Raw genomic sequence first — 14,732 nt, forward strand, 5'->3', positions numbered from 1 at the left:
GTGAGTGATGGGTGAGGGTAGTGAGTGAGTGATGGGGTGAGGGTAGTGAGTGATGGATGAGGGTGAGGGGTAGTGAGTGAGTGGATGGGGTGAGGGTAGTGAGTGAGTGATGGGGTGAGGTTAGTGAGTGAGTGAGTGATGGGGTGAGGGTAGTGAGTGAGTGATGGGGTGAGGGTAGTGAGTGAGTGAGTGATGGGGGTGAGGGTAGTGAGTGATGGGGTGAGGGTAGTGAGTGAGTGATGGGGTGAGGGTAGTGAGTGAGTGATGGGGGTGAGGGTAGTGAGTGATGGATGAGGGTGAGGGTAGTGAGTGATGGATGAGGGTGAGGGTAGTGAGTGAGTGATGGGGTGAGGGTAGTGAGTGAGTGATGGGGTGAGGGTAGTGAGTGATGGATGAGGGTGAGGGTAGTGAGTGAGTGATGGGGGTGAGGGTAGTGAGTGAGTGATGGGGGTGAGGGTAGTGAGTGATGGATGAGGGTGAGGGTAGTGAGTGATGGATGAGGGTGAGGGTAGTGAGTGATGGATGAGGGGTGAGGGTAGTGAGTGAGTGATGGGGTGAGGGTAGTGAGTGAGTGATGGGGGTGAGGGTAGTGAGTGATGGATGAGGGTGAGGGTAGTGAGTGATGGATGAGGGTGAGGGTAGTGAGTGAGTGATGGGGTGAGGGTAGTGAGTGAGTGATGGGGTGAGGGTAGTGAGTGATGGATGGGGTGAGGGTAGTGAGTGAGTGATGGGGTGAGGGTAGTGAGTGAGTGATGGGGTGAGGGTAGTGAGTGAGTGATGGGGTGAGGGTAGTGAGTGAGTGATGGGGTGAGGGTAGTGAGTGAGTGATGGGGTGAGGGTAGTGAGTGAGTGATGGGTGAGGGTAGTGAGTGTGAGTGATGGGGTGAGGGTAGTGAGTGAGTGATGGGGTGAGGGTAGTGAGTGAGTGATGGGGGTGAGGGTAGTGAGTGATGGATGAGGGTGAGGGTAGTGAGTGAGTGATGGGGGTGAGGGTAGTGAGTGATGGGGTGAGGGTAGTGAGTGAGTGAGTGATGGGGTGAGGGTAGTGAGTGATGGGGTGAGGGTAGTGAGTGAGTGATGGGGTGAGGGTAGTGAGTGAGTGATGGGGGTGAGGGTAGTGAGTGATGGATGAGGGTGAGGGTAGTGAGTGATGGATGGGGTGAGGGTAGTGAGTGAGTGATGGGGTGAGGGTAGTGAGTGAGTGATGGGGTGAGGGTAGTGAGTGAGTGATGGGGGTGAGGGTAGTGAGTGATGGGTGAGGGTGAGTGGAGTGAGTGATGGGGTGAGGGTAGTGAGTGAGTGATGGGGTGAGGGTAGTGAGTGAGTGATGGGGGTGAGGGTAGTGAGTGAGTGATGGGGGTGAGGGTAGTGAGTGAGTGATGGGGTGAGGGTAGTGAGTGAGTGATGGGGTGAGGGTAGTGAGTGAGTGATGTGGGTGAGGGTAGTGAGTGAGTGATGGGGGTGAGGGTAGTGAGTGTGTGAGTGATGGGGTGAGGGTAGTGAGTGAGTGATGGGGGTGAGGGTAGTGAGTGAGTGATGGGGTGAGGGTAGTGAGTGAGTGATGGGGGTGAGGGTAGTGAGTGATGGGGTGAGGGTAGTGAGTGAGTGATGGGGTGAGGGTAGTGAGTGAGTGATGGGGGTGAGGGTAGTGAGTGTGGATGGGGTGAGAGTAGTGAGTGATGGATGGGGGTGAGGGTAGTGAGTGAGTGATGGGGTGAGGGTAGTGAGTGAGTGATGGGGTGAGGGTAGTGAGTGAGTGATGGGGTGAGGGTAGTGAGTGAGTGATGGGGTGAGGGTAGTGAGTGAGTGATGGGGGTGAGGGTAGTGAGTGATGGATGAGGGTGAGGGTAGTGAGTGATGGATGAGGGTGAGGGTAGTGAGTGAGTGATGGGGTGAGGGTAGTGAGTGAGTGATGGGGTGAGGGTAGTGAGTGAGTGATGGGGGTGAGGGTAGTGAGTGATGGATGGGGGTGAGGGTAGTGAGTGAGTGATGGGGTGAGGGTAGTGAGTGAGTGATGGGGTGAGGGTAGTGAGTGAGTGATGGGGTGAGGGTAGTGGTGAGTGAGTGATGGGGGTGAGGGTAGTGAGTGAGTGATGGGGTGAGGGTAGTGAGTGAGTGATGGATGGGGGTGAGGGTAGTGAGTGAGTGATGGGGTGAGGGTAGTGAGTGAGTGATGGGGGTGAGGGTAGTGAGTGAGTGAGTGATGGGGTGAGGGTAGTGAGTGAGTGAGTGATGGGGTGGGGTAGTGAGTGAGTGATGGGGGTGAGGGTAGTGAGTGATGGATGGTGAGGGTAGTGAGTGATGGATGGGGTGAGGGTAGTGAGTGAGTGATGGGTGAGGTTAGTGAGTGAGTGAGTGATGGGGTGAGGGTAGTGAGTGAGTGAGTGAGTGATGGGGTGAGGGTAGTGAGTGATGGGGTGAGGGTAGTGAGTGAGTGATGGGGTGAGGGTAGTGAGTGAGTGATGGGGTGAGGGTAGTGAGTGAGTGATGGGGTGAGGGTAGTGAGTGATGGTGTGAGGGTAGTGAGTGATGATGGGGTGAGGGTAGTGAGTGAGTGATGGGGTGAGGTTAGTGAGTGAGTGAGTGATGGGGTGAGGGTAGTGAGTGAGTGGAGTGATGGGGGTGAGGGTAGTGAGTGATGGGTGAGGGAGTGAGTGAGTGATGGGGTGAGGGTAGTGAGTGAGTGATGGGGTGAGGGTAGTGAGTGAGTGATGGGGTGAGGGTAGTGAGTGAGTGATGGGGTGAGGGTAGTGAGTGAGTGATGGGGTGAGGGTAGTGAGTGAGTGATGGGGTGAGGGTAGTGAGTGAGTGATGGGGTGAGGGTAGTGAGTGAGTGATGGGGGTGAGGGTAGTGAGTGAGTGATGGGGTGAGGGTAGTGAGTGAGTGATGGGGTGAGGGTAGTGAGTGAGTGATGGGGGTGAGGGTAGTGAGTGAGTGGATGGGGGTGAGGGTAGTGAGTGAGTGATGGGGTGAGGGTAGTGAGTGAGTGATGGGGGTGAGGGTAGTGAGTGATGGATGAGGGGGTGAGGGTAGTGAGTGAGTGATGGGGTGAGGGTAGTGAGTGAGTGAGTGAGTGATGGGGTGAGGGTAGTGAGTGATGGATGAGGGTGAGGGTAGTGAGTGATGGATGAGGGTGAGGGTAGTGAGTGAGTGATAGGGTGAGGGTAGTGAGTGAGTGATGGGGGTGAGGGTAGTGAGTGATGGATGAGGGTGAGGGTAGTGAGTGAGTGATGGGGGTGAGGGTAGTGAGTGAGTGATGGGGTGAGGGTAGTGAGTGATGGATGAGGGTGAGGGTAGTGAGTGATGGATGAGGGTGAGGGTAGTGAGTGATGGATGAGGGTGAGGGTAGTGAGTGAGTGATGGGGTGAGGGTAGTGAGTGAGTGATGGGGTGAGGGTAGTGAGTGATGGATGAGGGTGAGGGTAGTGAGTGAGTGATGGGGTGAGGGTAGTGAGTGAGTGATGGGGTGAGGGTAGTGAGTGAGTGATGGGGGTGAGGGTAGTGAGTGAGTGATGGGGGTGAGGGTAGTGAGTGAGTGATGGGGTGAGGGTAGTGAGTGAGTGATGGGGGTGAGGGTAGTGAGTGAGTGAGTGATGGGGTGAGGGTAGTGAGTGAGTGAGTGATGGGGTGAGGGTAGTGAGTGAGTGATGGGGGTGAGGGTAGTGAGTGATGGATGTGAGGGTAGTGAGTGATGGATGGGGTGAGGGTAGTGAGTGAGTGATGGGGTGAGGTTAGTGAGTGAGTGAGTGATGGGGTGAGGGTAGTGAGTGAGTGATGGGGGTGAGGGTAGTGAGTGATGGATGAGGGTGAGGGTAGTGAGTGATGGATGAGGGTGAGGGTAGTGAATGATGGATGGGGGTGAGGGTAGTGAGTGAGTGATGGATGGGGGTGAGGGTAGTGAGTGAGTGATGGATGGGGTGAGGGTAGTGAGTGAGTGAGTGATGGGGTGAGGGTAGTGAGTGATGGGTGAGGGTAGTGAGTGAGTGATGGGGTGAGGGTAGTGAGTGAGTGATGGGGTGAGGGTAGTGAGTGAGTGATGGGGTGAGGGTAGTGAGTGAGTGATGGGGGTGAGGGTAGTGAGTGATGGATGTGAGGGTAGTGAGTGATGGATGGGGTGAGGGTAGTGAGTGAGTGATGGGTGAGGTTAGTGAGTGAGTGAGTGATGGGGTGAGGGTAGTGAGTGAGTGAGTGATGGGGGTGAGGGTAGTGAGTGATGGGGTGAGGGTAGTGAGTGAGTGATGGGGTGAGGGTAGTGAGTGAGTGATGGGGGTGAGGGTAGTGAGTGAGTGATGGGGGTGAGGGTAGTGAGTGAGTGATGGGGTGAGGGTAGTGAGTGAGTGATGGGGGTGAGGGTAGTGAGTGAGTGAGTGATGGGGTGAGGGTAGTGAGTGAGTGAGTGAGTGATGGGGTGAGGGTAGTGAGTGAGTGATGGGGGTGAGGGTAGTGAGTGATGGATGTGAGGGTAGTGAGTGATGGATGGGGTGAGGGTAGTGAGTGAGTGATGGGGTGAGGTTAGTGAGTGAGTGAGTGATGGGGTGAGGGTAGTGAGTGAGTGAGTGATGGGGTGAGGGTAGTGAGTGATGGGGTGAGGGTAGTGAGTGAGTGATGGGGGTGAGGGTAGTGAGTGATGGATGAGGGTGAGGGTAGTGAGTGAGTGATGGGGTGAGGGTAGTGAGTGAGTGATGGGGTGAGGGGTAGTGAGTGAGTGATGGGGGTGAGGGTAGTGAGTGAGTGATGGGGGTGAGGGTAGTGAGTGAGTGATGGGGTGAGGGTAGTGAGTGAGTGATGGGGGTGAGGGTAGTGAGTGAGTGAGTGATGGGGTGAGGGTAGTGAGTGAGTGAGTGATGGGGTGAGGGTAGTGAGTGAGTGATGGGGGTGAGGGTAGTGAGTGATGGATGTGAGGGTAGTGAGTGATGGATGGGGTGAGGGTAGTGAGTGAGTGATGGGGTGAGGTTAGTGAGTGAGTGAGTGATGGGGTGAGGGTAGTGAGTGAGTGATGGGGGTGAGGGTAGTGAGTGATGGATGAGGGTGAGGGTAGTGAGTGATGGATGAGGGTGAGGGTAGTGAATGATGGATGGGGGTGAGGGTAGTGAGTGAGTGATGGATGGGGGTGAGGGTAGTGAGTGAGTGATGGATGGGGTGAGGGTAGTGAGTGAGTGAGTGATGGGGTGAGGGTAGTGAGTGATGGGGTGAGGGTAGTGAGTGAGTGATGGGGTGAGGGTAGTGAGTGAGTGATGGGGTGAGGGTAGTGAGTGAGTGATGGGGGTGAGGGTAGTGAGTGATGGATGTGAGGGTAGTGAGTGATGGATGGGTGAGGGTAGTGAGTGAGTGATGGGGTGAGGTTAGTGAGTGAGTGAGTGATGGGGTGAGGTAGTGAGTGAGTGAGTGATGGGGGTGAGGGTAGTGAGTGATGGGGTGAGGGTAGGGAGTGAGTGATGGGGTGAGGGTAGTGAGTGAGTGATGGGGGTGAGGGTAGTGAGTGAGTGATGGGGTGAGGGTAGTGAGTGAGTGATGGGGTGAGGGTAGTGAGTGAGTGATGGGGGTGAGGGTAGTGAGTGAGTGAGTGATGGGGTGAGGGTAGTGAGTGAGTGATGGGGTGAGGGTAGTGAGTGAGTGATGGGGGTGAGGGTAGTGAGTGAGTGATGGGGGTGAGGGTAGTGAGTGAGTGATGGGGTGAGGGTAGTGAGTGAGTGATGGGGTGAGGGTAGTGAGTGAGTGATGGGGGTGAGGGTAGTGAGTGAGTGATGGGGGTGAGGGTAACGAGAGGTTCCCCGGGCTGCCTCCCAGTCGGGCCGGGTCCCGTGTGATTTCCAGCCTCTGCTGACGTTTCCGCGTTTGGGGTATCCTTGCCACCGATTGGCCGGGCCTAACCTCCCTCTCCCTGCCATTGGCCAGCTCCCTCTTCCTGTTCTGACGTCTTGGTTGGGTCATCGCTCTCCTCGCCTTCCCATTGGCCGGGGCCTCCCGCCCCTCGCACTCCCATTGGCCGAGCTCTTTCCGGGAGTCGGTGCCGACCATCGAGCAGGCCCGGGCTCCTCCTCGGCCTCCGGTGGATCAGGTAGGTGTCCGGGGTGGGGAACCGGTCAGTCCGGCCGGTGGATCAGGTAGGTGTCCGGGGTGGGGAACCGGTCAGTCCGGCCGGAGATTGAGTGGGGAGGGGGAGATTGAGTGGGGAGGGGGGGATTGAGTGGGGAGAGAGGGATTGAGTGGGGAGGGGGGGATTGAGTGGGGAGAGAGGGATTGAGTGGGGAGAGAGGGATTGAGTGGGGAGGGGGGATTGAGTGGGGAGCGGGATTGAGTGGGGAGGGATTGAGTGGGGAGAGAGGGATTGAGTGGGGAGGGGGGGAGAGTGGGGGAGGGGGGATTGAGTGGGGAGAGGAGATTGAGTGGGGAGCGGGGATTGAGTGGGGAGGGATTGAGTGGGGAGCGGGGATTGAGTGGGGAGGGAGGGATTGAGTGGGGAGGGATTGAGTGGGGAGGGGGGGATTGAGTGGGGAGGGAGGGATTGAGTGGGGCGGGGATTGAGTGGGGCGGGGATTGAGTGGGGAGGGAGGGATTGAGTGGGGAGGGAGGGATTGAGTGGGGAGAGAAGGATTGAGTGGGGAGAGAAGTATTGAGTGGGGAGAGAAGGATTGAGTGGGGAGGGAGGGATTGAGTGGGGAGGGGGGATTGAGTGGGGAGAGAGGGATTGAGTGGGGAGAGGAGATAGAGTGGGGAGGGGGGATTGAGTGGGGGGAGGGGGATTGAGTGGGGAGAGAGGGATTGAGTGGGGAGGGGGGGATTGAGTGGGGAGGGGGGGATTGAGTGGGGAGGGGGGATTGAGTGGGGAGGGGGGATTGAGTGGGGAGAGAGGGATTGAGTGGGGAGGGAGGGATTGAGTGGGGAGAGAGGGATTGAGTGGGGGGGAGGGGGATTGAGAGGGATTGAGTGGGGAGAGAGGGATTGAGTGGGGAGGGAGGGATTGAGTGGGGAGGGAGGGATTGAGTGGGGAGAGAGGGATTGAGTGGGGAGAGAGAGATTGAGTGGGGAGGGGGGATTGTGTGGAGAGGGGGATTGAGTGGGGAGAGGGGGATTGAGTGGGGAGAGGGGGATTGAGTGGGGAGGGGAGATTGAGTGGGGAGAGAGGGATTGAGTGGGGAGAGGGGGATTGAGTGGGGAGAGGGGGATTGAGTGGGGAGAGGGGGATTGAGTGGGGAGGGGGATTGAGTGGGGAGGGAGGGATTGAGTGGGGAGGGGGATTGAGTGGGGAGGGAGGGATTGAGTGGGGAGGGGGATTGAGTGGGGAGAGAGGGATTGAGTGGGGAGGGGAGATTGAGTGGGGAGAGAGGGATTGAGTGGGGAGGGAGGGATTGAGTGGGGGGGGATTGAGTGGGGAGGGGGGGATTGAGTGGGGAGAGGGGGATTGAGTGGGGAGGGGGGGATTGAGTGGGGAGGGGGGGATTGAGTGGGGAGGGGGGATTGAGTGGGGAGGGAGGGATTGAGTGGGGAGGGGAGATTGAGTGGGGAGGGGAGATTGAGTGGGGAGAGAGGGATTGAGTGGGGAGGGAGGGATTGAGTGGGGGGGGATTGAGTGGGGAGAGGGGGATTGAGTGGGGAGGGGGATTGAGTGGGGAGGGAGGGAGGGCAGGAGTCGTGGCCTCACCTCACGTCTCCCTCCTTGCCCCAGGTCAGTGTCTGGCTCGCATCGGACCCACCTCGTCAGGACAGCGGACCCATCTCGGCGACGGGTCGGCTGGCTCTCCAGTCCCGCTCGCTTCACCACCGGCATCGACGTGGCCCCGAGGACCCGGGTGGTGCCCAGCCCTGGAGGGTGGCAGCTTGAGGCCGGGTTGGGGTTCTGCGTCCCCGCCCTCACGGTGGACACCCCGAAAAGGGTAGAGAGGGAGATTCCTTCTGGCTCCCCAAGAGGAAAGAGCATAAGGGGAGAGTGGGGGGGGGGTAAGTGGAGGCATCGGTTTTGACGTAATCAGGACAAACGGGGCAGCATGTGAGACCTGTCTCAGGGGTAGGGGTGGGTAAATCAGAAACCTGTTTCGGGGCATTTGAAGGGTTGAGACCCCGCCCTCCCTGAGGGGAGTTCGGGGGGGCCATTCACAATGCCCCTCCGTGACCTGCTGGGCCGCCCCTGGCTCCAGCTGGCCCTTCTCTACTTGCTGGTGCTGGGCGTGGGCCTGCCCCTCTTTGGGGCAGACCGGCGCTTCTCCCGCTACTACCAGGGTGGGGCAGAGGGCCTGCGGAGGCTGACGGACCGGGCCCTGGCCGAGAGCCTGGAGCGGGCAGAGGAGGCCGAGCAATACTTCCAGCAGCCCTGGCGGGAGGAGGAGGAGGACTGGGGCGAGGGGGCCCCGGAGCTGGCTCTGGCCATCGTCACCACGGCCCGCCGGCAGGGCGCGGACCACCGCTACTTCCTGCAGGTTGCCGCCGCCTACCACCGCCTGCTGCGCCTCTGCCCCTGGTGCGGCCGGGCCCGGCTCTTCGCCTGCAACGTCCACCACCCGCCCGAGGGGCACGCCCTCCCCCAGCGGGCCCGGGGGCTGATCCCAGAGGTGCGCCGCTTCGGGGAGGCGGGGTCGCCCCTGGCGCCCGAGGACGACACCTTCGAGAAGGAGAAGGCCGACTACCTCTTCTGCCTGGGCCGGGCGCTGGCCGGGGGGGCCCGCCACGTGCTGCTGGCCGAGGACGACGCCCTGCCCCACCCCGACCTCTTCCTGGTGCTGGGGGACGTGCTGGGCCGCCGGCTGAGGTGGCGCCGGCCCCTCTACGTCAAGCTCTACCACCCCGAGAGGCTGCAGGGCTACCTGCACCCCGAGCCGGCCCGGCTAGTCGAGTGGGCCGGCCTGGGGGCCGTCGGGGGCTCCCTCCTGCGCTGGCTGCTCCCCGCCCCGGCCGCCCGGCGCTCCCGGTGCGCCCTGGCCGCGCTGGCAGCGCTGTGCATGCTGGCGGCGGAGTTGTGCGGCCGGGTCTACCTTCTGGAGCTGCGCCGCCTGGCCCCCCAGCTCTATGCCCTGGCCCCGGCCTCCCACTGCTGCACGCCAGCCATGGCCTTCACGGCGGAGGGGGCCCGCCGGGCCATGGCGTACCTGGGCCAGCGCCGGTGCCGCAGGGGCTACGCCAAGGACACGGCCTTGTACGAGGCAGCCCGCGAGCACGGTGAGGAGACTTACGTGGTCGAGCCTAACCTGGTCACGCACATCGGACTGTACTCGACCCTGCGGGGGTACATTGCACGCCCCAGTCTCTGAGGGGGGCCACTGCACTCTGTGTCTGTCCCCAGGAGCGTGTGACGGGTCGGAACAGAGGGAGCACTCTGTGTCTGACCCCGGGAGTGTGTGATGGGACGGTGTGGAGGGAGATTCACTCTGTGTCTGACCCCGGGAGTGTGTGATGGGACGGTGTGGAGGGAGATTCGTTCTGTGTCTGACCCCAGGAGTGTGTGTTGGGATGGTGTAGAGGGAGATTCGTTCTGTGTCTGTCCCCAGGAGTGTGTGATGGGATGGTGTGGAGGGAGATTCGTTCTGTGTCTGACCCCAGGAGTGTGTGATGGGACTGTGTGGAGGGAGATTCACTCTGTGTCTGATCCCGGGAGTGTGTGATGGGACGGTGTGGAGGGAGATTCACTCTGTGTCTGACCCCAGGAGTGTGTGATGGGATGGTGTGGAGGGAGATCCGTACTGTGTCTGACCCCAGGAGTGTGTGTTGGGATGGTGTAGAGGGAGATTCGTTCTGTGTCTGTCCCCAGGAGCGTGTGACGGGTCGGAACAGAGGGAGCACTCTGTCTAACCCCAGTAGTGTGTGATGGGACGGTGTGGAGGGAGATTCGTTCTGTGTCTGACCCCAGGAGTGTGTGATGGGACATTGCAGAGGGAGAGTCACTCTGTGCCTGACCCCGGGAGTGTGTGATGGGACGTTGTGGGGGGGATTCACTCTGTGTCTAACCCCAGTAGTGTGTGATGGGACGGTGTGGAGGGAGATTCGTTCTGTGTCTGACCCCGGGAGTGTGTGATGGGACATTGCAGAGGGAGATTCACTCTGTGCCTGACCCCGGGAGTGTGTGATGGGACGGTGTGGAGGGAGATTCACTCTGTGTCTAACCCCGGGAGTGTGTGATGTGACCGTGCGGAGGGAGATTCACTCTGTGCCTGACCCCGGGAGTGTGTGATGGGACGGTGTGGAGGGAGATTCACTCTGTGTCTGACCCCGGGAGTGTGTGATGGGACATTGCAGAGGGAGATTCACTCTGTGCCTGACCCCGGGAGTGTGTGATGGGACATTGCAGAGGGAGATTCACTCTGTGTCTTACCCTGGGAGTGTGAGATGGGACGGTGTGGAGGGAGATTCACTCTGTGCCTGGCCCCGGGAGTGTGTGATGGGACATTGCAGAGGGAGATTCACTCTGTGTCTTACCCTGGGAGTGTGAGATGGGATGGTGTGGAGGGAGATTCACTCTGTGTCTGACCCCGGGAGTGTGTGATGGGACATTGCAGAGGGAGATTCACTCTGTGTCTTACCCTGGGAGTGTGAGATGGGATGGTGTGGAGGGAGATTCACTCTGTGCCTGACCCCGGGAGTGTGTGATGGGACATTGCAGAGGGAGATTCACTCTGTGCCTGACCCCGGGAGTGTGTGATGGGACATTGCAGAGGGAGATTCACTCTGTGTCTTACCCTGGGAGTGTGTGATGGGACGGTGAGGAGGGAGATTCACTCTGTGTCTTACCCTGGGAGTGTGTGATGGGATGGTGTGGAGGGAGATTCACTCTGTGCCTGACCCCGGGAGTGTGTGATGGGACATTGCAGAGGGAGATTCGCTCTGTGCCTGACCCCAGGAGTGTGTGATGGGACATTGCAGAGGGAGATTCACTCCACTAATGACACAGGTGCCTTGACTGATCACATGTATAAGAGCTTGTTGGGATCCCTTCTGCTCCTTGGGGAACTTGCAGCAGAATTGATGTTTCACACAAGTTATGAAATGCTAATGTAATTTGGGATTGCGACAGATTTATCTGTGAATATCGCTGACTGCTGCAGCCTTAATGTAAGCAAAATTAAATATCTTGTCTCAAACACTGATGCAGCCGGTGTTAATTATTCTGGCTGAGAGAGTGAGAATGAGAGTCGGTGGTGGGGGGGGGGGGTAGAAATCTGTGGGAGGTGGCGAAAGGGTTGAAAGGGAGAGAGCAGGGGCGATGGGGAGGGAGAACAGAACTGTGGAGTTGAGGAGGGGAGGGAGAGATGGACGAGGGGGAACCGAGGGCACCGAGTTGCTGTAGTTCCCTGTATCCCATTGCAATACTGACTTGTGCTTGTCCCTCTCAAGTTGCAGGGTGAATTCAATCACATTCTGACCACCGACTGACTCCTAAGGGCTCCGTTACAGTAGGCTGCCGAATAAGATCGGGTTATTCCACAACACCCAGTCTGGACCCTAGAACACCACAGCACAGTACAGGCCCTTCGGCCCTCCATGTTGTGCCGACCCATATAATCCTTAAAAGAAGTACTAAACCCACACTACCCCGTAATCCTCCTTTTTTCATTCATCCATGTGCCTGTCCAAGAGGCTCTTAAATACCCCTAATGTTTTAGCCTCCACCACCATCCCTGGCAAGTCATTCCAAACACCCACAACCCTCTGGGTAAAAAAAAATACCCCCGATGTCTCCCCTAAACTTCCCTCCCTTAACTTTGTACAGATGCCCTCTGGTGTTTGCTATTGGTGCCCTGGGAAACAGGTACTGACTATCCACCCTATCTATGCCTCTCAAAATCTTGTAGACCTCTATCAAGCCCCCTCTCATTCTTCTACGCTCCAAAGAGAAAAGTCCCAGCTCTGCTAACCTTGCTTCATATGACTTGTTCTCCAAACCAGGCAACGTCCTGGTAAATCTCCTCTGCACCCTCTCTGTAGCTTCCACATCCTTCCTACAATGAGGTGACCAGAATTGAACACAATACTCAAGTGCGATCTCACCAGAGATTTGGAGAGTTGCAACATGACCTCTACTCTTGAACTCAATCCCCCTGTTAATGAAGCCTAGCAACCCATAGGCCTTCTTAACTACCCCATCAACCTGTGCAGCAACCTTGAGGGATGTATGGATTTGAACCCCATGATCCCTTTGTTCATCCACACTCTTAAGTAACTGACCATTAATCCTGTACTCAGTCTTCTGGTTTGTCCTTCCAAAATGCATCACCTCACACTTGTCCGGATTGAACCCCATCTGCCATTTTTCTGCCCAACTCTGCAGTCTCTCTGTATCTTCTTGTAACCTTTGACAACCTGCAGCTCCATCCACAACTCCTCCAATCTTCGTGTCATCCACAAACTTACTCACCCATCCTTCCGCCTCTACATCCAGGTCATTTATAAAAATCACAAATAGCAGGGGTACCAGGACAGATCCCTGCGGCACTCCACTAGTCACCGACCTCCAGGCAGAATACTTTCCTTCCACAGTTACCCTCTGCTTTCTTCCTGTAAGCCAGTTTTTTATCCAAACAGCCAAGGTTCCACTTATCCCATGCCTCATGACTTTCTGGATGAGTCTGTCGTGAGGGACCTTGTCAAATGTTTTGCTAAAGTCCATGTAGACCACATCCACTGCCCTACCCTCATCAATTTCTTTTGTTATCTCTTCAAAAAACTCAATTAGGCTTGTGAGGCACGATCTTCCCTTCACAAAGCCATGTTGACTATCCTTGAGTAGACTGTACTTCTCCAAATGCTCGTAGATCCTATCCTTATGAATCCTTTCCAATAGTTTGCAGACCACCGACATAAGACTCACTGGTCTATAGTTCCCAGGTTTCTCCCTATTACATTTTTTTTTAAACAAAGGAACTACATTTGCCATTCTCCAGTCCTCCGGCACCTCCCCTGCAGCCAAAGAGGATTCAAAGATCATTGCTACTGCTCCAGCGATCTCTCCTCTCACTTCCCACAGCAGCCTGGGGTGTATCACGTCTTGCCCGAGGGACTTACTAATCTACTTCTTCCTTAACCACACTGTCCAGCACACAGGCCTGTTCTATTTCGACCTCACCCCGATCAAGGTCCTTTTCACTTGTGAATTATTCATTTAGGACCTCCCCAACCTCCTCCGCCTCCAGGCACATGTTGCCCTCTATCCTTTAGCAGCCCCACCTTCATTCTTGTCATCCTCACATCAGCATAGGATGCCTTGGGGGTCTCCTTAATCCTACATGCTAAGGCCTTCTCATTCCCCCTTCGAGATCTCCTTTCTTAAGCTCCTTCCTGGCCATCCTGTACTTCTCATGAGCCTCTCTGCTTCTTATATCTAACATATACTTCCTTCTTCCTCTTGAGTTGCTTCACATTTCGTCAGCCACGGTTCCCTTTTCCTAACATTTTTTCCTTGTCTCAGTGGGACAAACCTATCCTGAACCCAGCACAAGTGGTCCCTAAACTTCTCCCACATTACTTCTGTGCTTTCCCCTTTGAACATCTGTTTACACTTTACTCTCGCTAGTTCCTGCCTCATCCCTTCAAAGTTAGCCCTTCCCCAGTTAAGCACTTTACCATTTTGTCTGATTTTACCCCTTTCCATAGCTATGCTGAAGCTAAGGGAGTTGTGGTTACTCTCACCAAAATGCTCCCCCACCGAGAGGTCTGTCACCTGACCAGGTTCATTACCCAGAACTAGATCCAGTAAGGCCTATCCTCATCAGCCGGTCCACGTACTGTGTCAGGAATCCTTCTTGAACACACCTGACACATTCAGCCCCATGTGTCCCCCCCCCCCCCCCGCACTCAGGAGGTGCCAGTCAATATGAGGGAAGTTGAAATCACCCATAACTTTTCCTGCACCATTCTAAAATCTGCCTGCTTATTGGCTCCTCGGTGTCCCGAGGGCTATCTGGGGGCCTGTAGACTACTCCCAGCACAGTGATTGATCCCTTCCTATTTCTGACTTCCACCCAGACCGACTCAGCGGACACTCCCTCTGCAGCGACCTCCCTTTCTATAGCCGTGATACTGTCCCTGACCAGTAATGCCACACCCCCACCTTTTCTACCTCCCATCCTATTCCTTTTGAAATACCTAAACCCCGGTTCCTCTAGCCAAGATGGTCTTTCCCCGAGTAGGCTCAAGCACAAGCTGCTCGAAAAGCCATCTCAGACATTCAACAAATTCCCTCTCTTGCAATGTGACACCAACCTGAATTTCCCCAATCCCCTTGCATGTTGAAGTCCCCCAATACAACTGAGTCATTACCCTTATCACACGCCTTTTCCAGCTCCCTTTGCAATGTCAACCCCACATCTCGGCTACTATTTGGAGGCCTACGTATGACCCCATCATTTTTTACCCTTGCAGCTTCTCAACTCCACCCACAAAGATTGAACATTCTCTGACCCTGTCACCTCTTTCTAAAGATGTAATTCCATCTCTTACCAACAGAGCCACACCACCCACTGGGCCTTCCTCCCTGTCCTTTCGATACGAAGCAGATCCTTCGATGTGAAGCTCCCAACTGTGGCCTTCTTTCAGCCACGACCCGGTGATGCCCGCAACGTCATACCGTCCGATCTCCGATAGCGACACGAGTTCATCCACCCTACTTCAAACGCTGCTGTAACCCCCTGGGTCGCCTCAGGCTCGCTCAGCTCGTTCTCGTCTCGGGGGAGCAGCCTTCGGCCCCGCCAAACTGGGTAATCAGCTGGTGTGATGTCCCCGCCTCGCCCAAAAACAGACAGTACACCATA

General features: G+C 56.8%; 1 protein-coding gene across 1 annotated transcript; it reads left to right on the forward strand.

The window, feature by feature from the left end:
- Positions 1-5,949: 5,949 nt before the first annotated feature.
- pgap4 (post-GPI attachment to proteins GalNAc transferase 4) lies at positions 5,950-11,068 on the forward strand. Its single transcript, XM_059961751.1, has 2 exons — positions 5,950-6,058; positions 7,667-11,068. Exon 2 carries the CDS (start codon positions 8,097-8,099, stop codon positions 9,240-9,242), a length of 1,146 nt encoding a protein of 381 aa, XP_059817734.1. The 5' UTR covers positions 5,950-6,058; positions 7,667-8,096; the 3' UTR covers positions 9,243-11,068.
- Positions 11,069-14,732: the final 3,664 nt, after the last annotated feature.

The sequence above is a fragment of the Hypanus sabinus genome, unplaced genomic scaffold (assembly GCF_030144855.1).
Source record: "Hypanus sabinus isolate sHypSab1 unplaced genomic scaffold, sHypSab1.hap1 scaffold_517, whole genome shotgun sequence".
In the NCBI taxonomy this organism is placed as follows: domain Eukaryota; kingdom Metazoa; phylum Chordata; class Chondrichthyes; order Myliobatiformes; family Dasyatidae; genus Hypanus; species Hypanus sabinus.

What these genes read in the sequence shown, in the direction of transcription:
- pgap4 (XM_059961751.1), top strand. Translation starts at nt 8,097, where the DNA reads ATGCCCCTCCGTGACCTGCTGGGCCGCCCCTGGCTCCAGCTGGCCCTT.